The sequence below is a fragment of the Pristiophorus japonicus genome, chromosome 15 (genome assembly GCF_044704955.1).
Source record: "Pristiophorus japonicus isolate sPriJap1 chromosome 15, sPriJap1.hap1, whole genome shotgun sequence".
In the NCBI taxonomy this organism is placed as follows: Eukaryota; Metazoa; Chordata; class Chondrichthyes; family Pristiophoridae; genus Pristiophorus; species Pristiophorus japonicus.
In genome coordinates, this window is record NC_091991.1 from 167,619,513 (window position 1) to 167,647,035 (window position 27,523).

The following is a 27,523-nucleotide window of genomic DNA, read 5'->3' on the forward strand; positions in this document are numbered from 1 at the left end:
GACAAAAAGCATTAGTCAAGATAGTCAGAACTAATTGCTCGCTAGCTCAGAACTTTCCTAAACCCTTTTGAGACTGACTAACAACTTGCGAGAGGGATCAGAAAGAATGGAGGGGACAAAAAAGAAAGGGGATTTAGAAGACTTCTGAAAGCAGAGATGTTGTAAGAGAGAGATATTTTAGAAGGGAGGTTCAGATGGCAGGGGCACAGTGACTGAAAGAGAAACCACAGGCTCTGGAGCCAACAAAAGTGGGGAACGAGGACACAGAGGTTTGGAAATGGTAAGCAGAGATTTACAACTGAGTAGGGCAAGGCTGTGTAAGGATCGGAAGGCAAGGACAAGGATCTTGAAATCAATTTGCTGTGGCACGGGGTCCAGAGGAGCTCGTCAAGAACAAGGGTGATAGGAGTACACTAAAGTTACAGGCCATGGCACTCTGAATGAGCTGTAGTTGGAAGAAAGTGAAGCAAGGAAGGCGGTGGGGTGAGAAAGACTTGGATTATAGCTGTGGCAACAGTGGTGGGGCGGAGAAGGGAGGCAGCAGCAATGTTTTGAAGATGGAGAAAAGCAATCTAGAAGGAAACAGGCTCGGGCAGGACACATCAAGGCTCCATACCTGTGGACTTAGTCTGATGTGACAGTCAGGATAATTAATGTAGTTAAGACCAAAGCCACATAGGTGCAGGTGGCTTTTCTTTGCCCCAACATTTAGTTGAATCAAACTGCGACTTATCCAGCTCTTAATGTCAGACAGGCAGTTGAAGAATGTAACACCAGTCTTGGGATCAATAAAGGAGGTGGAGAGGTAGAGCAGTGAGACATCATCACACTTGTGGAAGCAAGTCCCATGTTTCTGAATGACATAGTTGAGGGCAGCACATAAATGATGGAGAAGGGCCAAGGAAAAAGCTCTGAGATACTCATTTCTGCATCTAAACCTAAAATTAAACATGATTACTATTTATTGTAGTTTTCCAAAAAAAAGTATTTTTGCTTCTGTATACTTCTCAAATAGTACTGCATAACAGCCATACTGTTAAACAATATAAATATATATTTGTGCACTTTACAGGAAATTAAGGCAAATCCAGGAGGAAATGCTACCAATGTAAATTACTTCTCTTCCCCCACCCCTGTATATATCTGGGGTACATCACTTGCATTTGAAACAACACAATACTGACTTCGAGTAGCGTTGTGACATTAACCAGTGCATGAACCATACAAAATAAATGGCAGAAATCACTTTAAAAGGAACAAATCCTTCCCACATATGGTATGACCATACGGAATAAGCAGACTAAGTTTGCGCATACACGATTTTCAGCGCCATACCGTTGACGGCCATGCCTTCAGCTGTCTTGATCTTAAGCTCTGGAGTTCCCTTCCTGAACCTCGCCACCTCCGTCCTCCTTGAAGACACTCCTTAAAAAGTATCTCTTTGACCAAGCTTATGGTCACCTGTCCCAATAGCTCATGTGCTCGGTGTCAAATTTTGTTTGTTTGTCGCTCCTATAAAGCACCTCGAGACATATTACTACGTTGAAGGCACTATATAAATGCAAGTTGTTATTGTTGTTGTTGTCATAAATAGCTTGTGATGGCTGCGGGCAACATCAGTGGGACCCGCTTGTATCCACAAATGACCTGTAGTTGGTCTTTAGAGAGAAATCATTTAAAGGAGTTTTATTTTTGAAAGGTACAGCTGGGTTTGAAAGAAGTACTCAGGGACATAGAGTGAAGGGGAAATCAAGTTATTTCCCGTTAAACCTGTTTCAATCTATAATGCAATAAACTCACTGTCATAGGTGGATAACACCCTTACTAAGGATAGTCTGAACACAGGCAAACTGATACTGGATTCCTCCATTATCCCCATCAAACTAAGCTCTGCATGGACGCTGCAAAACCTGCCAGCACCACTACCACGCCAAGGAGACTATTATAAAGAAAAAGATTTGCATTTATATAGCGCCTTCCATGACCACCAGACGTCCCAAAGCGCTCTACAACCAAGGAAGCACTTTTTGAAGTATTGTCACTGTTGTAATGTAGGAAACGCAGCAGACAATTTGCACACAACAAGCTCCCACAAACAGCAACATGATAATGACCACATAATCTGTTTCAGTGATGTTGATTGAGGGATAAATATTGGACAGGACATCGGGGATAACTCCCCTGCTCTTCTTCAGAAATATTGTCATGGGATCCTTTACATCCACTTAAGAGGGCAGACAGGGTCTTGGTTTAATGTCTCATCTGAAAGATGGCACCTCCAACAGTGCAGCGCTCCCTCAGCACTACACTGGAGTATCAGCCTAGATTTATGTGCTCAAGTCCCTGGATGGGATTTGAACCCACAACCTTCTCACTCAAGAGGCAAATGTGCTACCCACTTAGCCAACTCTTTGTAAGCTTCTAGTGTGTCACACCAGATGATACAAGTAGCATTCAATCAAGTAAGACACAAGTGTAATACACACATGGGGATTAGGTCACAGGTGATCTCATTTATGCTGCTTCCAAGCTATGCAGCCCGATAACTTCTGTACCATTTTCAGCTGCTGTGAAAGCTCACCCTGTTGATAATCATCTAGCATTACTCCCAGCTATGAGAGGACAGTAGAGAAGGAACCCACTCAGAATAAAGTACTCCTTCGTCCACACAAATTTTAAAGAAAATTGGAACAAAAATCTCCCACTTTGAAAAGGAACAAAGCTCAATTCATCGCCATGCTTACTGCCCCCAGAGTGACCCTGGGGATCACTAGTCCACCATGGGAACACACTAATGTTGTTGGTTACCAGTGCATCTGGGCAAGGTTCTATAGACTAGGCCTGAATTCAGCACAATGGACCTCAGGCTAGAGATGCTAGAACCAAAACAATTGGCACCAGTCAAGTCCTGTGCACTACAGTCACTATTTGATAATCCAACACGAGCGGAGGCCTGAACTGTAGTCCCCAACACAAGGCGGAAAAGAGGCATGAAATTACAAACAGTTGCAACACAGTAAATCCCCACCCCATATTGCAGGAATAGTCCACAATGAAAATACATCTTCCTACATTATCCTTCTATTCCAATTCCTGGATCCAACTTGAACCTTTATGTAGGATACACAGCACAGAAACAAGTCATTCGGCCCAGCCTGTCCATGCCAGCATTTATGCTCCACATGAGCCCCCTCCCATCTTTCCTCGTCTATCAGCACAACCTTCCATTCCTATACAACAGTATCAGTCCCCAACGCAAGCCTTTCTTACATAAAAAGAAACTTGCTGCTAATACATGACACAAATCACATCGCCTCCTAGTTGTGCAAAACAGTGATTAACGCAAATGATTCCCCCCTCAAAAAAACTATTAAAAGTAAACAAAACAGGAAGACAGTGTCCCTTTAAACTGGATCTTGCACACTGGATTCTGTCAGCCAAGCTGACATTATTCCCCCCCCGGCCCGATGCAATTACCTTTAAAAAATAAAATGCATCCCAAGAGGGTTTTTTTTTTAAACAAATTTAAATCCCAACATTTTTTTTTTCCCTTGCTTTGGATCAACATCTCATATTAAAAAGAAAATGGCCCCAGCAAACAGTGAGGTGGTTGGCAGAGGATGAGAGCCACTGTTGGTTGGTGCCCCAACTCTGCCCTTGTAGCCTAGGCCGCACATCCCCGGCCTTTCCCAGCCTCAGCAGGCCCAGCCTCCTCCCTCAGCGACCCGGCCCCCGGGGTTTCCTTACGTGGTGTCCTGGTTGAAGTTGGCGAAGAGGAGCTGGCTGCTGCCGCTCTCCCCGCTCTGACTGGCCAGGTTCATCGGTCCTCGGGGCTGAAGAGATTATTTTTTTTTTTGGGGGGGGGGTTTTAAAATAAAAAAAATTCCCCCCCACCCCTTTGGATGGGGAAAGAGGGAGGCCCAAAATCCGCTCTGCTTTATGATGTCGATTTTAATCAGCTTTGTCGAGGCTTTTGCTTCAATGAACCAGTCGCTGCAGCTGTCATGGTGTTTGTGCAACGGCGCCCGCACTGCGCATGCGTCATTACCCTCTCTCTCTCTCTCTCGCTCCCTTCCTCCCCAACACAACAATAACATTGCACTTCTTAAAGCTGCACAAACTTGCAGCAAACTCCCCGCATTACCCCCCCCCCCTCTCCAACAGAACAATAACATTGCACTTCTTAAAGCTGCACAAACTTGCAGCAAACTCCCCGCATTACCCCCCCTCTCCAACCCACTAATAACATGGCTCTTCTTAAAGCTGCACAAATTTGCAACGAACTCCCTGCATTATTCTCCCTCCCCCTCCCCAACACAACAATAACATTGCACTCCTTAAAGCTGCACAAACTTGCAGCAAACTCCCCGCATTGCGAGAGGGATGGAGTACAAAAGCAGGGAGGTCCTGCTGCAACTGTACAGGGTATTGGTGAGGCCGCACCTGGAGTACTGCGTGCAGTTTTGGTCACCTTACTTAAGGAAGGATATACTAGCTTTGGAGGGGGTACAGAGACGATTCACTAGGCTGATTCCGGAGATGAGGGGGTTACCTTATGATGATAGATTGAGTAGACTGGGTCTTTACTCGTTGGAGTTCAGAAGGATGAGGGGTGATCTTAAAGAAACATTTAAAATCATGAAAGGGATAGACAAGATAGAGGCAGAGAGGTTGTTTCCACTGGTCGGGGAGACTAGAACTAGGGGGCACAGCCTCAAAATACGGGGGAGCCAATTTAAAACCGAGTTGAGAAGGAATTTCTTCTCCCAGTAGGTTGTGAATCTGTGGAATTCTCTACCCAGGGAAGCAGTTGAGGCTAGCTCATTGAATGTATTCAAGTCACAGATAGATAGATTTTTAACCAATAAGGGAATTAAGGGTTATGGGGAGCGGGCGGGTAAGTGGAGCTGAGTCCACGGCCAGATCAGCCATGATCTTGTTGAGTGGCGGAGCAGGCTCGAGGGGCTAGATGGCCTACTCCTGTTCCTAATTCTTATGTTCTTATTATTTCTTCCCTCCCCTGTTGATTCTAATTTTCTCCTTCTGCCCTTCTCCTGAAAGCTCATGGCCTCCTGCACCTCCTCTTTGCAAATCAAGCACTAGGGTTTCTTTTCAGAGGGATTGAATTCAAAAGTAGTGAAGCTATGCTAAACTTGTATCGAATCTTGGTTAGACCACACTTGGAGTACTGTACAATTCTGGTCGCCATAATATAAAAATGATATAGAGGCACAGGAAAGAGTGCAAACAAGATTTACAAGGATGATACCAGAAATGCGAGGGTATACCTATGAGGAAAGGATGAACAGGCTGTGTCTCTTTTCTCTTGAAGAGAAGGCTGAAGGTTGACCTAATAGAGGTCTTTAAAATTATGAAAGGTTTTGATAGAGTGGATACAGAGAGAATGTTTCCATTTGTGCGGAGGAGCAAAACTAGAGGCCACGAATAAATCAAATAGGGAATTTGAAAGAAACATCTTTACCCAAAGAGTGGTGAGAATGTGGAACTTGCTACCACAGGGAGTGGTTGAAGCCAAAAGTATAGATGCATTTAAGGAAAGGCTAGACAAGCATATGAGGGAGAAGGGAATAGCAGGTCATGCTGATAGAGTTAGATGAGGAAAGACAGGAGGGGGCTTGAGTGGAACATAAAGGCCGGCATGGACTAGCTGGGCTGAATGGCCTGTTTCTGAGCTACATATCCTATGTAATCCTCTGAGTGGCTATTCAGCCGTGTGCAACCTCAGTGAGGTTGTGCAGCTACATCTCAGATGGCGTGTAGCGGGGAGTGTGGGCATCATGGGCAATGCCAATTCTGGTCTCATCCGATGCCCACACACATGCACTTCGAGCAAAGGCCTCTTCAGCACTCTCCCCTCACCCCCACACACCCTTGCTAACACAGGAACACAAACAAACTTGCATTCATAATTCAGCAAACTGAAAATGCCACAATCCCATGCTTCAGCGGAGATAGCCAGGCTTGAAGAGCGCATGGGTCAGAGATAGAGTGACAGCACTGTAGTTTCAGTTCCCCGACCCATGCTCCCTGCGGCATGGTCCCATGCTGGAAGCATGGGATCACATTACTCCCAAAATTCTACAACTAATAGATTTGTTTTTCTTTATCCAAAATCATTGTCATGAAGAACAAAGGGTGTAAGAAGGATCTATTCTTTTTATTGATGCTGATAGGCCTGCTGTGGCCCTTCCAATATTTTCTGTTTTTATTTTGATAGTCATGTAAAAAAGTGGAAAAATTGTGCATTTTGTAAATAAAAGAATATGTTTGAATTTAAAGTGGACACCCTTAATTTACACTATTATACATCTCCCTTTTGGTTTAAACATTAAACCTCATATATCAACGCATGACTCCTGCAAATTTGCAAGGATGTTACTAGAACTGAGAGGTTACAACTATCAGGAAAGACTGAACAAGCTGAGGCTCTTTTCTCCAGAAAAGAGAAGGCTGAGGGGTGACCAGAAAGAGATCTTGCAAATTATGAAAGGGTTTGATAGGGTTGACGTAAAGAAGATGTTTCCACTTGTGTGGAGTTCAAAATTAGTATCCATAATTATAAGAGTGTGATGGAATACTCTCCACTTGCCTGGATGAGTGCAGTTCCAACAACGCTCAAGAAGCTCAACACCATCCAGGACAAAGCAGCCTGCTTGATTGATACCCCTTCCACCACTTTCATCATTCACTCCCTCCACCACCAGCGCACCGTGGCTGCAGTGTGCACCATCTACAAGACGCACTGCAGCAACTCATCAAGGCTTCTTCGGCAGCACTTCCCAAACCCCCGACCTCTACCACCTAGAAGGACAAGAGCAGCGGGTGCAATGGAACACCATCACCTGCACGTTCCTCTCCAAGTTACACATTATCCTGACTTGGAAGTATATCACCGTTCCTTCATCATCGCTGGATCAAAATCCTGGAACTCCCTCCCTAACAGCACTGTGGGAGTTACTTCACCACACGGACTGCAGCAGTTCAAGAAGGCGGCTCACCACCATCTTCTGAAGGGCAATTAGGAATTACTAATAAATGCTGGCGTTGTCAGCGACGCCCACATCCGGAATGAATTAAAAAAAAGATGGTCACTAGTAAATCCAATAAAGAATTCAGAAGAAATTTCTTTACCCAGAGAGTGTTGAGAATGTGAAAATCACTACCACATGGAGTGGTTGAGGAGAATAGCACAGATGCATTTAAGGGAGAGCCAAATAAGCACATGAGGGAGAAAGGAATAGAAGGATTTGCAGAAAAGGTTGGATGAAGTAGGTTGGGAGGAGGCTCATGTGGAACATAAACACCGGCACAGACCACTTGGGCTAATGATGAGTTTCTGTGCTGTAAATTCTGTTTCATTCTATACATAACGTGCAATTAAAATGTATAATAGTGGCTTTAATAAACAGGTATTTGAATGAAAATTGTATTTAAAAATATAACCTACGTTCAAGCTATCTCATTCTAAAAAGGGAACTTAACTCCAAATGGTTCAATAGGTTTACAATGAATCACACTGTTTTGGTCAGAAACCTTTCTGCTAACAGTTTCGCAGTGGTGATCATTGTGCACAATAGCATCTCAACTATGTCTTCCATTGTCTGAAGTCGCTGGGGCTGATATTCCGTTGTGGTTTTTGTTGTGTATCTGTAAAGCATGCACTCCCATGTTTCACCACCAGGGTGTGCATTCCCTGAAGTCCCAAGGGATCCCAGCATCCCTTGGGAGCACTATATATAAGCCGGCACCTAAGGCCTGTTCCTCACTCTGGAGTGTCTTAATAAAGACTGAGGTCACTGTTACTTTAACCTCCCTGTGTGCAGTCTCATCTGTGTTAGGAACACAATAACTGGCGACAAGTATACGAATCCAACGCAAAGATGCAGAAAACTGTGGGCATCCTGGAGAAGTTCTCGGAAGGTGAGGACTGGGAAGCCGATGTCGAACGGCTAGACCACTACTTTGTAGCCGACGAGCTGGACGGAGAAGGAAACGCTGCAAAAAGGAGAGCGGTCCTCCTCACGGTCTGCGGGGCACCGACCTATAGCCTCATGAAGAATCTTCTGGCTCCGGTGAAACCCACAGATAAGTCATATAAGGAGCTGTGTACACTGGTTCGGGAGCATTTTAACCCGAGGGAGAGCGTGCTGATGGCGAGGTATCGGTTCTACACGTGCCAGCGATCTGAAGGTCAGGAAGTGGCGAGCTACGTCACCGAGCTAAGGTGACTTGCAGGACAATGTGAGTTTGATGGCTACCTGGAGCAAATGCTCAGAGACGTTTTTGTACTGGGCATTGGCCACGGGACCATCCTACGAAAACATTTGACTGTAGAGACACCGACCCTCAGTAAGGCAATTGCGATAGCACAGGTGTTTATGTCCACCAGTGATAACACCAAACAAATCTCTCAGCACACAAGTGCTAGCAATGTTCATGAATTAACTGGAACTGCGTTTGCAAGCAGAAATGTACAGGGCAGAAGCCACGAGTCTGCAACTGCCAGCAGGGCTAAGGTGATCCAGATGACTCAGAGTCCACAACAAAGGATGAATGCAAGGCAACTCACACCTTGCTGGCGTTGTGGAGGCTTCCATTCAGCCTATTCATGCCACTTCAAAGGGTATGTTTGCAAGAGCTGTGGAACAATGGGGCACCTCCAACGAACTTGCAGATGAGCTCCAAGCTCTGCAAAACCTGCTAACCACCACGTGGCAGAGGAAGATCGGTCCATGGTGGATCAAAGCAATTTTGAGCCTCGGAGAGAGGAGGCAGATGCTGAAGTACACATTTTCGATGAAATGTCCACCTATAATGCTAAACGTAAAATTGAATGGCTTACCCGTAGCCATGGAACTGGACACTGGCGTTGGGCAATCCATCATGAGTAAAAAGATGTTTGAGAGACTGTGGTGCAACAAGGCACTCAGACCAGCCCTCAGCCCCATCCACACGAAACTGAGAACGTACACCAAAGAGCTTATCACTGTCCTGGGCAGTGCCATGGTCAAGGTCACCTACGAGGGCACGGTGCACGAACTGCCACTCTGGATTGTCCCAGGTGATGGCCCCACACTGCTTGGAAGGAGCTGGCTGGGTAAAATCCGCTGGAACTGGGATGACATCCGAGCGCTCTCACATGTCGATGAGGCCTCATGTACCCAGGTTCTTAACAAATTTCCTTCGCTTTTGAGCCAAGCATTGGAAACTTTTCCGGGGCGAAGGTGCGGATCCACTTGGTCCCAGAGCACGATCCATTCACCACAAGGCGCGATCGGTACCTCACATGATGAGGGAGAGAGTGGAAATCGAGCTGGACAGGCTGCAACACGAGGGCATCATATCCCCAGTGGAATTCAGCGAGTGGGCCAGCCCGATTGTTCCAGTACTCAAAAGTGATGGCACGGTCAGGATTTGCAGTGATTATAAAGTAACTATTAATCGTTTCTCGCTACAGGATCAATACCCACTACCTAAGGCAGACGACCTATTTGCGACGCTGGCAGGAGGCAAGACGTTCACCAAGCTCAACCTGACTTCAGCCTACATGACGCAGTAGCTGGAGGAGTCTTCGAAGGGCCTCACCAGCATCAACACGCACAAGGGACTGTTCATCTACAACAGATGCCTGTTTGGAATTCGGTCGGCTGCAGCGATCTTCCAGAGAAACATGGAGAGCCTACTGAAGTCGGTACCATGGTTTTTCAGGATGACATATTAGTCACGGGTCGGGACACCATCGAGCACCTACAAAACCTGGAGGAGGTCCTCCAGGACTGGATCGCGTAGGGCTGCGGCTGAAGAGGTCGAAATGCGTCTTCATGGCAACAGAAGTAGAGTTTTTGGGGAGAAAGATCACGGTGGACGGCATTCGGGCCACAGACGCCAAGACAGAGGCTGTCAGGAACGCGCCCAGGACACAGAACGTCAAGGAACTGCGGTCGTTCCTGGGACTCCTCAACTATTTTGGTAACTTCCTACCTGGGTTAAGCACCCTCTTAGAGCCCCTACATGTGTTATTGCATAAAGGTGAGAACTGGGTATGGGGAAAAAACTAAGTAATTGTTTTTGTGAAAGCAAGAAACATTTTATGCTCCAACAAGCTGCTTGTATTGTATAACCCGTGTAAAAGACTTGTGATAGCATGTGATGCGTCGTCGTACGGAGTCCGATGTGTATTACAACAAGCTAACGTTGCGGGGATGTTGAAACCTGTTGCCCATGCCTCCAGGAGCTTGTCTAAGGCCGAGAGGGCTTACAGCATGATTGAGAAAGAGGCATTAGCGTGTGTGCTCAGGGTAAAGAAAATGCATCAGTACCTGTTTGGCCTCAAATTTGAGCTGGAAACCGATCACAAGCCCCTCATATCCCTTCTCGCTGAAAACAAGGGGATAAATACTAATGCCTCAGCCCACATTCAAAGGTGGGCACTCGCGCTATCAGCATATAACTATATCATCCGCCACAGGCCAGGCACCGAGAACTGTGCAGATGCTCTCAGTCGGCCACCACGGGGGTGGAAATGGCGCAGCCTGCAAATTTGTCAATGGTGGCCGTTGATAGTCATGGAAGCATTTGAAAATGATAAATCACCCGTCACGGCCCGCCAGATTAGGATTTGGACCAGCCAAGATCCTCTGCTGTCCCTTGTAAAAAACTGTGTACTGCATGGGAGCTGGGCCAGCATCCCCGTTGAAATGAAAGAGCTAATCAAGCCGTTCCAGCGGCGAAAGGACGAACTTTCAATTCAGACAGACTGCCTGTTATGGGGTAACCGCAACCAAAAAGGGCAGGGAGATGTTCATCTCGGATCTCCGCAGCACACACCCGGGTATACTAATGATGGAAGTGATAGCCAGATCGCACGTGTGGTGGCCCGGTATCGACTCTGACTTAGAGTCCTGTATACGGTAAAGTAGCGTGTGTGCTCAGTTGAGCAACGCACCCGGAGAGGCACCACTAAGTTTGTGTTCCTCGCCCTCCAGACCATGATCAAGGATCCATGTCGACTATGCGGGCCCGTTTCTCGGTAAAATGTTCCTGGTGGTGGTGGTGGATGTTTTTTCAAAATGGATTGAATGTGAAATAATGTTGAGAAGCACCGCCACCGCCACCATTGAAAGCCTGAGGGCCATGTTTGCCACCCACAGCCTGCCTGACATACTGGTCAGTGACAACGAGTCATGTTTCACCAGTGCCGAATTTAAAGAATTCATGACCCGCAATAGGATCAAACATGTCACCTCGGCCCTGTTTAAACCAGCCTCCAATGGGCAGGCAGAGCGGGCAGTACAAACCATCAAACAGAGCCTTAAAAGAGTAACAGAAGGCTCACTCCAAGCCCGCCTGTTCCGAGTACTGCTCAGCAACTGCACAAGACCCCGCTTGCTCACAGAGGTGCCCCCGGCTGAGCTACTCATGAAAAGGACACTTAAAACCAGACTCTCGTTGGTTCACCCCAACCTGCATGATCAGGTAGAGAGCAGGCGGCAGCAACAAAATGTAAACGATGGTCGTGCCACTGTGTCACGGGAAATTGATCTGAATGACCCTGTGTATGTGCTAAACTATGGACATGGTCCCAAGTGGATTGCGAGCACGGTGATAGCTAAAGAAGGGAGTAGGGTGGTTGTAGTCAAACTAGACAATGGACAAATTTGCAGAAAGCACCTGGACCAAACGAGGCTGCAGTTCACAGACTGCCCTGAACAACCCACAGCAGACACCACCTTTTTCGAGCCCACAACACACACCCAAAGGATCAACGACACCACCCCAGACTAGGAAATCGAACCCATCATGCCCAACAACCCAGCAAGGCCAGGCTCACCCAGCAGCCCTGCAGGGCCAACAACACGCCAGCTCAGTGAGGGCACAGCCAACACACCAGAACAGACATTTGTACCGAGGCAGTCCACCAGGGAAAGAAAGGCTCCCGACCGCCTCACTTTGTAAATAGCTTTCACTTTGACTTTGGGGGGGAGTGATAGTGTAAAGCATGCACTCCCATGTTCCGCCACCAGGGAGTGCATCCCCTGAAGTCCCAAGGGATCCCAGCATCCCTTGGGAGCACTGTATATAAGCCAGCCCCTAAGGCCTGTTCCTCACTCTAGAGTGTCTTAATAAAGACTGAGGTTATTGTTACTTTAACCTCCCTGTGTGCAGTCTCATCTGTGTTAGGAACACAATAGTTTTGGGATCAGAGTTTCTACAATGTAAGTGCCTGAGAGGCAGCGGGAAAATGGATCGGATCATGGTTCCACCAGAACTTTGCCTTGCTCAGGAGGCCAGGAAATTCTAGTTTGGGAAAGAGAGCGCAATACGTCTTCTGTCCAAACCTCATGTCCAGGGAGCATGTTTTCGGAAGTTACCAAGCTTCCCTGAGAAATACTGCCTCCTGATAGGGCCAATGGAGCCCATGCCTGCGGTGAGCAGGTGCAGGCTTTATCATGGGCCCAATAAAGGGTCCAAAATACAAATGAGAGCAGGTAATGAGTCCCGGATTAATCTGTTACGAAGACTGCCTTCTTGCACCTCCAAAACGTTACCCACCTCTGCCTAGCTCTCCCTCTGTGCTGCTGATATGCTTTTCTGTAACTTTCTCTCTGCCAAACTAATTGCTTTACAACAACAACATGAAGTTATATAGCACATTTAATGTAGTAAAACATGCCAAGGTGCTTCACAGGAGCGAAATAAAATCAAATTTGACATCGAGCCCCATAAGGAGATATTAGGACAGATGATTGGTCAAAGAGGCAGGTTTTAAGGAGCATCTTAAAAGAGGAGAGAGAGGTAGAGAGGCGGAGAGGTTTCGGGAGGGAATTCCAGAGCTTAAGACCTTGGCAGCTGAAGGCACGGCCACCAATGGTTGAGCAATTAAAATCAGGGATGCTCAAGAGGCCAGAATTGGAGAAGCGCAGAGATCTCGAATGATTGTAGGGCTGGAGGAGATTATGGAACTAGAGATGGGCGAGGCCATAGAAGGATTTGAAAATAAGGATGAGAATTTAAAAATTGAGGCGTTACTGGATCGGAAGCCAACGTAGATCAGATGGCGCAGGGGTTGATGGGTGAACGGAACTTGGTACGAGTTAGGATACGGGCAGTAAAGCTTTGGATGAGCACAAGTTTATGTAGGGTGGAACTGCAACTGATCCAGAACACTGCGGCTATGTCCTCATTCACATGAAGGCCAACACCGGCAACGCCCTCCCTACTGGCCCAGCTCCTCTGGTACCCCATTTCTCAATGAATTGACCCCTGCTTTTGCCTGCCAATCCCTCCTTGGGATACACCTCACCAACCTTCTTCACTTCTATGTCCCTATGTCGATGCCCTGATCCTCCAAACACCAGCTTGCTCCCCGTCCCCCTGCTTCCTCAGCTGCACTATTGACGGCTGCTCTTACAGACATTATACCCCTGCCCTTTGGAACTCCCTCCTTCAACACCACTGCCTGTAAACACCACACCCCCCACTCTCCCGAACATTTTCAAAAGCCTCTTAAAGGCCCATCTCAGCGATTGTCGTTTTAGTAATGCACCACCACTTCTCTGATCTCTCCGTCCTCAGCCTCTTACACTGTTCCAATGAAGCTCAATGAACGCTCGAGGAACAGCACCTCATATTTCAATTAGGCACTTTGCAGCCTTCTGGACTCAACATCGAGTTCAACAATTTCAGACCATAACATAAGAAATAGGAACAGGAGTATGCCATATGGCCCCTCGAGCCTGCTCCGCCATTCAATAAGATCATGGCTGATCCGATCATGGACTCAGGTCCACTTCCCCGCCCGCTCCCCATAACCCCTTATCCCCTTATCATTTAAGAATGTCTATTTCTGTCTTAAATTTATTCAATGTCCCAGCTTCCACAGCTCTCTGAGGCAGCGAATTCCATAGATTTACAACCCTCTGAGAGAAGAAATTTCAGTTTTAAATGGGCGGCCCCTTATTCTAAGATCATGCCCTCTAGTTCTAGTCTCCCCATCAGTGGAAACATCCTCTCTGCATCCACCTTGTCAAGCCCCCTCATAATCTTACACGTTTCGATAAGATCACCTCTCATTCTTCTGAATTCCAATGAGTAGAGGCCCAACCTGCTCAACCTTTCCTCATAAGTCAACCCCCTCATCTCTGGAATCCCCCTAGTGAACCTTCTCTGAACTGCCTCCAAAGCAAGTATATCCTTTCGTAAATATGGAAACCAAAACTGCACGCAGTATTCCAGGTGTGGCCTCACCACTACCCTGTATAGCTGTAGCAAGACTTCCCTGCTTTTATACTCCATGCCCTTTGCTCCATAACCTCTGCTCCTATGTTTTCACAAGGCAGTTGCTGCTGATTCTATCATTTCCATTTACACCTCTTCGAAACTCATCTTTTGTTTCCTTACTTGTCCCATTACCATCTCCTTTTGCTTTGTACAATCCTACCTTTTATCATTTAATCTCTCCTGCCTTCCACCCTACCACAGACCTTCCCTTTTGTTCTTTCCTCCCCTCCCCCTTTCCCTGCCCCTACACTTGTTTAAAAACCTCTAACTTTTTCCAGTTCTGGTGAAAGGTCATCGACCTAAAATGTTAACTCTGTTTCTCTCCCCACAGACGCTGCCTGACCTGCTGAGTGTTTCCAGCATTTTCTGTTTATATTTCAGATTTCCAGCGTCCGCAGTATTTTGCTCTTGTACCTCTTCTCTCTCCCTGTGTTCCCCTGCACTGCAAAGTTTTATGTTCAGAATAAATCCACAGGACAGTATTGTAAGCTCAAACTGTTGTGACCTTGGTCTCTTTATCTCTTTATTCAGACTCCAGAGTGGAGAAGCAGCATGGTGAATCACCTTTGAGACCTGCTTGCCCCAGGGTGCACAGTTGACCCTTAGGTCTCCCACAGGTGTGCCCCCTAGTGGCAAGTCTTACACATTGGTGAGGTTTACATACATATATAACAACACTTCCCCCCCAAAGTCTTATGTACAAGTTATTTGCAAGTTGGGGCGATCTGGCACTCTACGTACCCGGGTCGATCGCCTGAGTTGAAGTCCTGGCATGGTGGATTCACCCTCGTGGTTGACGACAACGTCGATTGTGTTAGTGGGTCGCTGGGGGACAGGTCCTTTCACAGTGGTTCCTGGTTATCTATAGTTCGCAGTTTGGTCTGGTCCAAATGCTTTCTGCGTTTGCCCAGTACGTGGTTTCACAACAAACGCTCCATTTTCATCACAAACACTCCATTCCCCTCTTTGGCTAATACAGTGCTAGCAGTCCATCTGGGGCCTTGAACATGGTTTACATAATTTATTCTGATGTCGCGTGGAGGAGCCGCGCGATCATGGTACCTTCTCTGCTGATAGCATACGGAAAGCTCGGTTCTGAGTGACTCTGTCTGGTGACTGCGTAGCATTCGGGAGAGCCGTGTCTGTAGGGAGTCTACTGTGATACGTGTGGTGCTTGGCTTTGTGATTTGGGCTGCCCGCTCCGGACTATTGTCACTGACCCTAAGGTCTGGCAAGCCAAGGATGGCCGATATGGCCTTGAGACTTTCAGTAGTGGCGGGAGGCCACGTAGTCCCCGTGGATCCTGGGCCATGGTATGGAGGCCCCGGACCACCGACTGTGTGTAGCCTCCCTGCCTTTCTTTGCAATGTTGCAGGGTTGCCCCATAGGGAGCAACCTGATGGGATGAGCCGTCCATCTTTGCGACGGATAAGCTGCATCATCCCTTCTAGCGGTTCGCCGTCGGCAGGCGGTAACGTGGGATCCTGGCTGGTCCAGGTCCTAAACTGGGGGGCCATTACGGTTGACCCCTCGCTTTCCAACATTTCCACGACAACGAGTAGGTCTGCAGGCTGCGCCGGTTCCACCCCAGTGGTGGGCAACGGTCGCCAATTGAGGGCATTAGCGCCGTTCTCAGGGCCTGGCCCGTGGCGGATCATGTTACAGTGCACAGACAGTGTTAGACATTCTCGAAACAAGGCATCGATAATGGTGTCTCAGGTCTCCCAAAACTGTGGGATGGGCAGCTTGTCTGACTCGAGCAAGTATTGGGACCTTCTTTGGTACGTCTCTTTTGTCCCATGAACCCAGGCTACAGCCTTGGTTAACTTATTGGATACATGTACAACCGGTTGGGGCTCGTCCGCTACTTTGGCTTGCTGCACAACACGCCCGACCCTATGTGGTAACACATCACTTGCTACAAATACTTTGCTAGATACATATACAACTGGTTGGGGTTCACTCGCTACTTTGGCTTGCTGTACAATATGCCAGACCCTGTGTGATAATACATCACTTGCTACAGATATTTATACGACCGGTTGGTGTTCGCCCGCTACTTTGGTTTGTTGTAAGGTACCCCCGACCCCATATGATAGTGCATCATTGGCCGTGAAAGAACATTCCCACGGGTTACACAGTGCAAACAACTTATTGGAACGTAGCGGGTTTCCTGTCCTTCTCAGCGGCCGCCCCTTTACCTTTGCCCCAAACCCAGTCGTCTTCCTTGCTGGGCAATACATGCCACTGTTTCATTACAGCAACATCCCGTGGTCTGGACATTCTCTCGTCCCGTGGTCTGGATGCACTTTCGTCCCGTGGTCTGGACGCACTCTCGTCCTGTGGTCTGGATGCTCTTGGGTCCCGTGGTCTGGACGCACTCTCGTCCTGTGGTCTGGATGCTCTTGGGTCCCGTGGTCTGGACGCACTCTCGTCCTGTGGTCTGGATGCTCTTGGGTCCAGTGGTCTGGACGCACTCTCGTCCGTGTATGTGATGCCGACTGCCGCGATCTTCCTATCCAGGGATTTTGTCTCTGGGGTTGGGATGATGTATTCGGATCGTTTCGGCCGGAGTCCCACTCTGCTTGGTCAACCCGGAGCCTCTTCCATCGTCGCGAAGAGGTCGTCGGCTTTGGTGGTGGGTACCATGCCAGTACCGCTGCTCGGTTGATCTTCACCTCCTCGTGGTCGTGATGAGCGGCATGTGCCTCGGGGATCTGCAAATGGATCTACGATGCCTGGTTCAGTTGAAGGTGGGGCTTTGCTCAGCCTTTGAGCAAGGAAGACGTCATTCGCCTGAGAAGGTACGCAGAGATTTTCCAAGTTCCATCGAATCTTTCCCATCCCCCTTCTACCAAGCAGCGTTGGCCCATCACCTGAAACAATCCACAGTGGTAAATCATGCACCGTTCCCTCATGGGATACTCTTATGTCCACACTGCCAATAACTGGTATCAGTTCCTTGGTGTAGTTGCGCAGCTTTGCCTGAATCGGGATCAACTTGGGTCGTTGTGCTCTGTCGCCCCACAACCTCTCGAATGCCTTCTGGCTCATTACTGATTGACTCGCCCCTGTGTCCAATTCCATGGAGACTGGAGTGCTGTTGAGTTCAATTTTTAACATTATCAGAGGGCTTTTGGTGGTGAAGATGTGTATTCCATATACTTCCTCTTCATCCTCAGGTTGCGTTGCCTCTCCTGCTCGTTCAGCATGATCCTCACTGGATCAGTCGTCCTCTCCTGACTCTGCCACGTGGTGAGTCACAGGTCGTTTGCACATTCGCTGGAGATGCCCATTGTTCCACAGCCCTTGCACACATAGGGCTTGAATCGACATTGATGAGCTCTAGGACTGCCCCCGCAGCGTCAACATGGTGTTAATGAATACGCATTCACGCCCCACGGCGGACTCTGAGTCACTCTAGGTCTAGGTCTGGCCTCTGTGGTTGTGTGGGCCCTTCCCTGTACAGTTCTGCCTGCTGAAAACATTATTTTATGCACAGTACTATCCGGTTCTGTGAAGAATACATAACACAAAGCACTCTGAAATCTCTTCCTGTATGCAGGAATGCCATCACTCGGACGCTTCTTGTATGTGAGGAGGCTCGCCATATCATGGGGTGCACTTTACACCTCCAACCCTGAAGTGTTCCTTTAAAGAAAGAATTTGTATATATATAGTGCCTTTCACAATCTCAGTATGTCTCAAAGCGCTTTACAGACAATGAAGTACGATTTTTTGAAGTGTTGTTGCCAGTTTAATATAGGAAACACGGCAGCCAAGCACCGATAAACAGCAATGTGATAATGACCAGATCATTCGTTTTAGTGATGTTGATTGAGGGATAAATATTGGCCAGGACACCAGGAGAACTCTCCTGCTCTTCTTTGAGTAGTGCTATGGGATCTTTTACATCCACCTGAGAGGACAGACAGGGCCTTGATTTAATGTCTCATCTGAAAGACGGCACTTCTGACAGTGCAGCACTCCCTCAGTACTACACTGGAGTCAGCCAGGATTTTGTGCTCAGGAGTAAGGTTTGAACCTATGACCTTCTGACTCAGAGGCGAGAGTGATACCAGCTGAGCCACAACTGGCACTTTGCTCAGAGCCTCGCATGTTGCATGGATGTCATCGCATCCACTGTTGTGACACTTCGGTATCACTGCATGTCATCTTAACAGTTCGAACCTCTTACTCATCACGATGTAGTCTCCTCTACATTGGGGAGACCAAACGCAGATTGGGTGACTGCTTTGCACAACACCTTCATTCAGTCCACAAGCGTGACCGCGAGCTTCCAGTCACCTGTCACTTTAATTCTCTGCACCACTCCCACTCTAACCTCTCCGTCCTCGGACTCCTCCACTGTTCCAATGAAGCTCAATGCAAGCTCAAGGAACAGCACCTCATCTTTCGTTTATGCACTTTACGGCCTTCTGGACTCAACATCGAGTTCAACAATTTCAGACCATAACCTCTGCCCATATTTTTTTTCCTTTTCCTCCTTTTCTTAACAAATCCACCCCCCCCCCCCACCCCCCCTGCCCTTTCAGCTTCTCTTTCCCATGGCAGCTGGTGATGATTCTGCCATTCGCACCCCATCTGGACTCATCTTTCGTTTTATAACTTGTGCCATTACCATCTCATTTTTGCCCATCATCCCTTTTGTCTCTCTAATCTCTCCTGCTTTCCAACCTATCACAGACCTTCCCTTTTGTTTTATCCTCCCCTCCCCCTTTCACTGCCCCTGCACTTCCTTAAAAATCTGTTACAACGCGAACCTTTCCAGTTCTGACAACAACAACAACAACTTTTATTTGTATAACGCCTTTGGCGCAGTAAAATGTCCCAAGGCACTTCACAGCAGTGCTATAAGACAAAACAAATAAATGTGACACCGAGCCACGTAAGAAATTACGGCAGATGACCAAAAGCTTGGTCAAAGAGGTAGGTTTTAAGGAGCATCTTAAGGCAGGAAAGAGAGGTAGCGAGGCGGAGAGGTTTAGGGAGAGAGTGCCAGAGCTTAGGGTCATCGACCGGAAACGTTAACTCTGTTTCTCTCCGCAGATGCTGCCTGACCTGCTAAGATTTCCAGCATTTTCTGTTTTTATTTCAGATTCCAGCATCCGCAGTATTTTGCTTTTGTAATATCGGGAAGTAGTGTTTTAAACAATTTTCTATTGTTCAGTTGAGTGGTAAAGAATTCAATCTTATGGTTATAATCACTTTATTTTTTCTACTTTAATATAAAAAAAGCAATCTAAAAGCGAAGTATAATTTCTTCAGAGCATAACGCTGTTTTATCAGCTGTTTTGCATGGAGGCATTCGCTCAATTCTTGTTGGTTTCTCTCTTCTCGAACTTAACACAAAAGCTTCTTTTTTATATATTATTCTCTTTACTATACTGGAAGCAGCGTTCCTGTGAAGCACCTTGGGACGTTTCACTAGTTAAAGGCCTCTATGCAAATACTAGGTTTTGTTGTTGTTGTTGTATATGTGGATTCCTGTTAGAAGATCACTGTTGATCTCAGAACACTGTTAAAAAAAAACCATATTGAAACATATCACGTGTTCGCAAAGTGGAAATCAACATGGCTTTTTGCCATCCCAGTGACCGAGCAGTTATGGTAAAATCATCCAGCACACTGCTGAGAGGGCCAAAGGACTGGACTAACATAACAATCACGTGACTTGGGTTACAAATACTTCTGGCAGATTCCCAGGTTTGATGAGCGCGTGTGAGCCTGCCTGGCTCGCATTGAGAGAAAAAGGATACAGATGGCGACATGTGCCGACAGTGTTCACTCACTGGCAAGAGACCAGGGCCGAGGTGGAAATGTGCTCAACAATTTCTTTTCCAGGGCCAGCCACTGTTGTTGCTGTCTCTTTTTGTCTCACAAGCTCAAACCCAGTCCTTTTCTCTGCGCATCTTAGATAGATTGTATACCTGCAGCAATGCAGAGAACAGCTGCCCTGGAGAGAATAGGGCAACCATGGAAACCAAATGTGAGTGATGGTATCCGTTCTGACCATTTACCCACTGGTCCACAACGAAAGGGTTAAGGGGGTTACATAAGAATTCGGGGGCCGATTTTCAGCAAGGCTTTTGCCCACCCAAGTGTCGCCCAAAGTGCCGCCGATGGCCGCCGAGGTACCAGACGGCACTTTGGGTGGGATATTCCTCGAAGGTCGGCGGGCGGCAAATGGAAGACGTACGCCGCCAATCTGGGCGGCAGCGGGCGGGAGGTCGCATTCTCGGCGGCAGAGGCGCTTGCCACCCAAGTGCGGCCGAGGATGGAGTCGGGCCCCACGGAGGGTCGAAGACCTGATAAAAAAAAACCCCAGTAAAAAATACAAAAACTATCCGAAGACCTTCCAGGGGGCCCCATGCAGGTAAGTCGTTGATGCAATTTAAAGATAAAAAGGTTTACTTCCCTTTTTTTCAGGTTTTTCCAGACTTACCGTCTGGGACAGACCAGCCTGCAGCCAGCGGTCTGCCCCCGTTCTGCTGCCGACTCCCGCCCACAGGAATCTGGGAGCTCGGCGGGCGGGAGCTCAGTTGCGCCACTCGGCCGTCCGCTGACATCAGCGGGCGCTTCCCGGCGGCTCTCCCCTCCCGCCCGCTCCAGGTCACTGGGCGGATCTGCAGGAGGAATCTCAGCGGGAGTGGGCGGCAGTCAGCGGCAGCGGGCGGTGGGCTGCTGAATTTTGGCCCCTAGGAACAGGAGTAGGCCTTACAGCCCTTCGAGCCTGCTCCGCCATTCAATAAGATCATGGTTGATCTTCGACCTCAACTCCACTTTCCTGCCCGATCCCCATATCCCTTGATTTGCAACCCTCTGAGTGAAGAAATTCCTCCTCATCGCAATCTTAAATGGCCAACCCCTATCCTGAGACTTCTTTTTCTTAGGCAGTCCCCCGGAGTCGAGGATGACTTGCTTCCACACTAATATGAGTTCTAAGGTGACTGATGAGACCAATGCGGGATCTACAGACTCTGTCACAGGTGGGCCAGGTGGTGGTTGGAGGGACGGGTGGGTGAGGTGCTTGGTCTGTTGTACGCTCCTTCCGCTGTTTGTGCTTGGCTTCCGCGTGCTCCCGGCGAAGAGACTCGAAGTGTTCGCCGCCTTCTCAGATGTTTCTCCTCCACTTTGAGCGGTCTTGGGCAAGAAAATCCCAGGAGTCGGTGGGAAGTTACATTTTTTCAAGGAGGCTTTGAGGGTGTCCTTGAAGCGTTTTCTCTGCCGTGAGACTATGCCCACTAGTTCTAGACTCTCCAGCCAGGGGAAATATCTCAGCATCTACCCTGTCAATCCCCCCAGAATCTTACATATTTCAATGAGATCACCACTCATTCTTCTAAACTCCAGAGAGTATAGGCCCGACAGGTTGCAATAAATGACGTCTCGGATCATTTTCTCTATAATTTAACCAAGGCCGTGCTTACATATCTGTTACGGTCAGAGCCCTTTGGCGTTTCAGCACAATCTCTGGTCTAATAAGAGAGGAAACATTTGAGGTAATTGAAATAACACTCTTGTTCTTTTAAACAATTTCAATCACAGCTTAGCCTCTTGTGTTAATGAATTTAAAAGCTCGCATTTGCAAATAAAGGCTGCTTCGAAGAGTCTATTAGATATAACCTTCCAGATTGTAAGAATTCTGATTATGGCAATGAGCACAATTGATATGAGCTTCACTTTGAAGATATAGCCTATGCAGTCTAATTTTATAACAGAAGCAGTTTCTCAATGGTTCCTGTCATGTATCTCACATTACTGTATATAACTGTATCTTACCATGCTATACATGACTGTAACTGGATATGACCTGTAACAATAAGCATACATTACCACCAGGGGTGCACTTGCAGGAGACACTCCATACCTGGCCCACTGAGGTATATAAAGGGAGGTCTCAGGCAAGTGCAGCACTGGGAGAGCTGGAATTAAAGGTGCAGGTCCTGAGTGACCTTGACATCAGCATGTGTCTTGTGTAAGTCAGTACATTAGAGTCAGGACTTAACAGTTCCGATTTTGAGTCTGCCCCAACTGTTTTGGAACAATTCATCCTCTAATCACAGCATGCAAATGGTAATTGATACATCTTGGTGTTAATCACCATCATCATCAGCATAGGCAGTCCCTCGAAATCGAGGAAGACTTGCTTCCACTCTAAAAGTGAGTTCTCAGGTGACTGAACAGTCTAATACGGGAATTACAGTCTCTGCCACAGATGGGGCAGACAGTCGTTGAAGGAAAGGGTGGGTGGGGAATCTGGTTTGCCGCACGCTCCTTCCGCTGCCTGCACATGGTTTCTGCATGCTCTCAGCGACGAGACTTGAGGTGCTCAGCACCCTCCCGGATGTTCTTCCTCCACTTAGGCCGGTCTTTGGCCAGAGACTCCCCGTTGTCGGTCGGGATGTTGCACTTTATCAGGGAGGCTCTGAGAGTGTCCTTGAAATGTTTCCTCTGAGGCGTTTGCCTGCTGTGTAGGAGTTCCAAGTTAATCACAAGGCACATCCCACTCCCACGTCTCCACATCAAATGAACATTCACAGATGCTGAGGAGGATCTTCAGATACTGATGGTGAATGTAGGGATCTTCCACCGCTGTGAGTTCCCAATCTCGGTTGGAACATTGCGGAGAAGCACTGAGTAGAGGCTAAGGGGGAGAAATTCAGGTGCGCCCCATTTGGGGGCGGTAACAGCCGCGAGACGGGACTTGTTGCGCAAAATAAAGTGCTCCACTTTCTCTCTGGGGCGCCAACCGGGCGGAAACAGATGGAGCAGTGTGCACCATCTCCACGCACTGGGCCGCGTAGGAGGATCTTTTCCCTTCATTAAAGGGGAGGGCCCAAGCTACCAACTCTGTAGGGTCCTCCCTGGACCACCGGGGAGCGGGGAGCCGTGCCACCAGTCCGGCACTCAAGCGGAGTGCAGGGTTGCCAGATCACGGCACGGTGGTGCTCGGGAAAATGCCGACATTTTCTTCCAACATGGCCGACGGCTCCCCTTTAAATAGCACCCCGCCGGTCTCCTGCCACCTCGTTCATGCCTCCTGAAGCTGTCGCTGTCGACGCTCAGCGCGGCATCAGCGGGCCCGGGACAATTTTTGTTCCGGGGCGAAAATGGGGCGGCGCACACGGCGATGACATGACATCATCGTCGCTGGCGCAGCAGATCGGGGCGCGACCGGTTACTGCCGCCGCTAAACTCCCGCGGAATTTAGCGCCCGGGTGAAAACCTGTTAGCGCCCCGCGAACGGGAGGCCCAAAAGACCCCAATTTCTCCCCATAAGTCCTTTCCCAAAGCTAAAAAGGAGAGGACTTTTTTTTAAAGAACAACTTGGATTTATATTCCACCTTTAAGACAGAAAAATATCACAAAGCGCTTCGCAGGTGGAGAAAGGAATAGACACACGCTTTTGTGGGGGAGTCAAGAGAAGCGACTGAAGGGTGGGCTGAAGAGATGGGTTTTATGGAGGTTTTTCTCGGCAGCGAGCAACCAAAGCCTCTTACTACTGCCGGATAATTACAGCTCCCTTTTGTCCATGATAAACTATCTTTTAAAGCCTCTTCCTCCACCATAATTTCCAACGCCAAATGCAAGGAGCTCTTGGTTTGCTTGAAACTTGTTTTTGATCAACTTCGGAGACTGGAGAGGGATTTCCTGGAACCCTTTTTTCCCCTGAACAGGCCTCTGGTTTTTTTTCGATCATAGGAACACAGGAACAGGAGGAGGCCATTCAGCCCCTCGAGCCTGTTCTGCCAAATCAATGAAATCATGCCTGATCTGCGACCTAACTCCTTTGGCCTATATCACTTAATAGCTTTGATTAACAAAAATCTATCAATCTCAGATATAAAATGAACAATTGACCTAGTATCAACTGCTGTTTGCGGAAGAGAGGTGCAAATCTCTATCATTCTTTGTGTGGTGAAGTGTTTCCTAATTTCACTCCTGAAAGGTCTGGCTCTAATTTTTAGACTATGCCCGCCTAGTCCTGGAATCCCCAATCAGCGGAACTAGTTTCTCTCTATCTACCCTTTCGGTTCCTCTTAATATCTTGAACACTTCGATCAAATCACACCTTAACCTTCTAAATTCCAGGGAATACAATCGTAGTTTGTGTAATCTCTCCTCATAACTTAACCACTGGAGTCCAGGTATCTATTCTTTGCCTCTCCCAGATAGGTAGGGTGTATTGGGGACTGTGTTGCTTAGTTGCAACAGATTTGATGGGCCAACTGGTCTTTTTCTGTCCATCTATTCTGCGTAGGTCCGCCAGTAAGGTTGAGACTATCTGCACAGCTGCCTCATTCTCCTCTTCTTTTTGCCGCTGATCATCCTCTAGCTCTTTCTTCACCCTCGCCACTCTGAAGCTTCCCTCAATCACCATCCCCCAGTCTTATCCCCCACTCCTCAACCTGATCCTTGCCATTTCTCTGATTCCTCAATTACCCTTCCTGACCTCCATGCTTTCTGACATGATTAATAAGAACATAACATAAGAATTAGGAGCAGAAGTAGGCCATCTGGCCACCCCCGAGCCTGCTCCGCCATTCAATAAGATCATGGGTAATCTGATCTTGGTCTCAACTCCACTTCCCTGCCCATTCCCCATAACCCTTGACTCTCTTATCATTCAAAATGGCTCACCTTAGCTCTGGTATGTGTCCCACTTCCTTTCAAAGCCATTGCTATCACCACCATCCCCCCACCCCTTCCAACCCCAGAAGAGCTCACCTTTCCGGTCTCTGGAACTACCACTCCATATCTAACGTCTCTTTCTTCTACAACTGTAATGTTGCCTCCGAGCTCTCTTCTCACATCTCCCACAACTCCCATGTGGGAAGAGGGACGAAAAATCAATATTTCAAAAAACATTAATGAACGAAAGACATCTTTAATAATGACAAACAATGGAATTTGCTGGAAGTTGCCACTTGTGAACTATCCTCCACTCACTCCAGAGACTTGAGCACATAAGTCTAGGCCGACACTCCCAATGCAGAGCTGAGGGAGCGCTGCACTGTCGGAGGTGCCGTCTTTCAGATGAGACGTTAAACCGAGGCCCTGCCTGCTCTCTCAGATAGATGCAAAAGATCCCACGGCACTATTTCGAAGAAGAGCAGGGGAGTTCTCCCCGGTGTCCTGGTCAATATTTATCCCACAACCAACATAACAAAAACAGATTATCTGGTCATTATCACATTGCTGCTTGTGGGAGCTTGCTGTGCGCAGATTGCCTGCTGCGTTTTCTACATTATTTCAAAAAGTACTTCATTGGCTGTAAAGCACTTTGGGACGTCCTGAGGTGATGAAAGGCGCTATATTAATGCAAGTCTTTCTTCTTTCACAGCACAGTTGTGAATGTCAAACTAAATGTTTTTCTACAATACGTTAAGTTAGTGTTTATCTCAAGCCCGGGTTTCTGTCAGTCTGTTTCTCCTTTTACGACAAAATAATTTTGTTCAAATTTATGTCGGTAATGTTTCTCATTGATCATTGGATTGTATCCAAATTAGTGGACATGTAGCAAGTTGGGGGATTTCGAAGTCTGCGCTAATGGACACCTCATACATTATGCATCTTCTCTTTTAACCATAAACGTCTTAGAAGCCAATGTTTGTTATCTGTAGGCAACCCTTCCCCCAGCTCTAACCTACAACCACCTCTCTTGTCTATGTAAAAATTCTGGTCTTTATTTTATTTATATACCAGTGGATCTCTGGTGCCTCGCACACACTGGGGGTCACTTTGACTTTGGGGATTAGTCATCATCAGAGACAGTCCCTCGAAATCGAGGAAGGCTTGCTTCCACTCTAAAAGTGAGTTCTCAGGTGACTGAACAGTCCAATCCGGGAATTACAGTCTCTGTCACAGGTGGGGCAGACAGTGGTTGAAGGAAAGGGTGGGTGGGACTGGTTTGCCGCACGCTCCTTCCGCTGCCTGCGCTTGGTTTCTGCATGCTCTCGGCGACGAGCGTTGTGTAAAACGGGTGACTGCAGATCAGCTGCCCATTATACGTCCCTCTCGATTTCCATTTGCATTGACTTCTGGAGAGGCGTACACGGGCTGCTGATCCAATATCATCCATTTTACACTATCGCCCAAAGTTAATACTACCCCCAATAAGTCAGAGAATATGGCTTCCATCTCGCTCTCTTATTTGCCTCTGTTGTCTTTGTTACACTCATAATTAATGGTGAGACTGAGTATTGTGTGTAATGAGCAAGTGTGACCTTAGCTCCTTTATTAAGATTCCAGAGTGCAGGTACCCACGTGGGTGACCTGCTTATATACTGTGCTCCCAAGGGATGCTGGGATCCTTTGGGACTCCAACAGGTGGGCCCTCTGGTGGTCAGGTGTGATGCAGGTTACAAAGGGTTAAATACATAACATCACTCCCCCGTGAAGTCAACAGTACATTTATTTACAAGGTGAGACGATCTGGGGCTTTGTGCTCCCTTGTCAATCGTCTCGGTACAAATGTTGGTGTGGGTGGGTTGGTCAGTTCTTCATTGGGCTGTTGGACAGCCAGCCTTGCCGGGCTGCTGGGGTTGATGAGTTCTGTTTCGTGGTCAACTGTGATGTCAGTTGCCACTTGTGTGTGTGTGTTGGAAGGTCAAAGTTAGTGGTGTCCTCTTCAGGTTGTACGTAGCTGTTGGTGAACCGCAATTTGATTTGGTCCAAATGTTTTCTGTGCATTTGTCCATTGGTCAGTTTGACCTGAAACACCCTACTCCCCTCTTTGGCTGTGACCGTGCCAGCGAGCCATTTGGGACCATGTCCATAATTGAGCACAAACACAGGATCATTGATCTCAATATCGCGTGACAAATTTGCGCGGTCATAGTACACACTTTGTTGATGCCGCTTGCCCTCCACGTGATCGTGGAGATCAGGGTGGACAAGAGAGAGACTTGTTTTAAGCACCCCTTTCATGAGCAGCTCAGCTGGGGGAGTCCCGGTGAGTGAGTGGGGTCTGGTGCGGTAGCTGAGCAGCACTCGGGACAACCGGGTCTTCCGACACGTGTTTCAAGCTTTGCTTGATGGTCTGAACTGCCCGTTCTGCCTGGCCGTTGGATGCGGGCTTGAACGGGGCAGATGTGACGTGTTTGATCCCGTTGTGGGTCATGAATTCTTTGAATTCAGCACTGGTGAAGTACGGCCCATTGTCGCTGACTAGGTCATCAGGCAAGCCATGCATGGC

General features: G+C 47.9%; 1 protein-coding gene across 2 annotated transcripts in view; it reads right to left on the reverse strand.

The window, feature by feature from the left end:
- The window catches only part of wipi2 (WD repeat domain, phosphoinositide interacting 2), a 60,355-nt gene extending 56,334 nt beyond the window's left edge, over positions 1–4,021 (reverse strand). For both annotated transcript variants that reach the window (XM_070901283.1, XM_070901282.1), the window contains exon 1: positions 3,748–4,021. In XM_070901283.1, coding sequence (XP_070757384.1) covers positions 3,748–3,821 — 74 coding nt within the window. In that variant the 5' untranslated portion in view covers positions 3,822–4,021. The remainder of the gene's footprint in view (positions 1–3,747) is intronic.
- Positions 4,022–27,523: the final 23,502 nt, after the last annotated feature.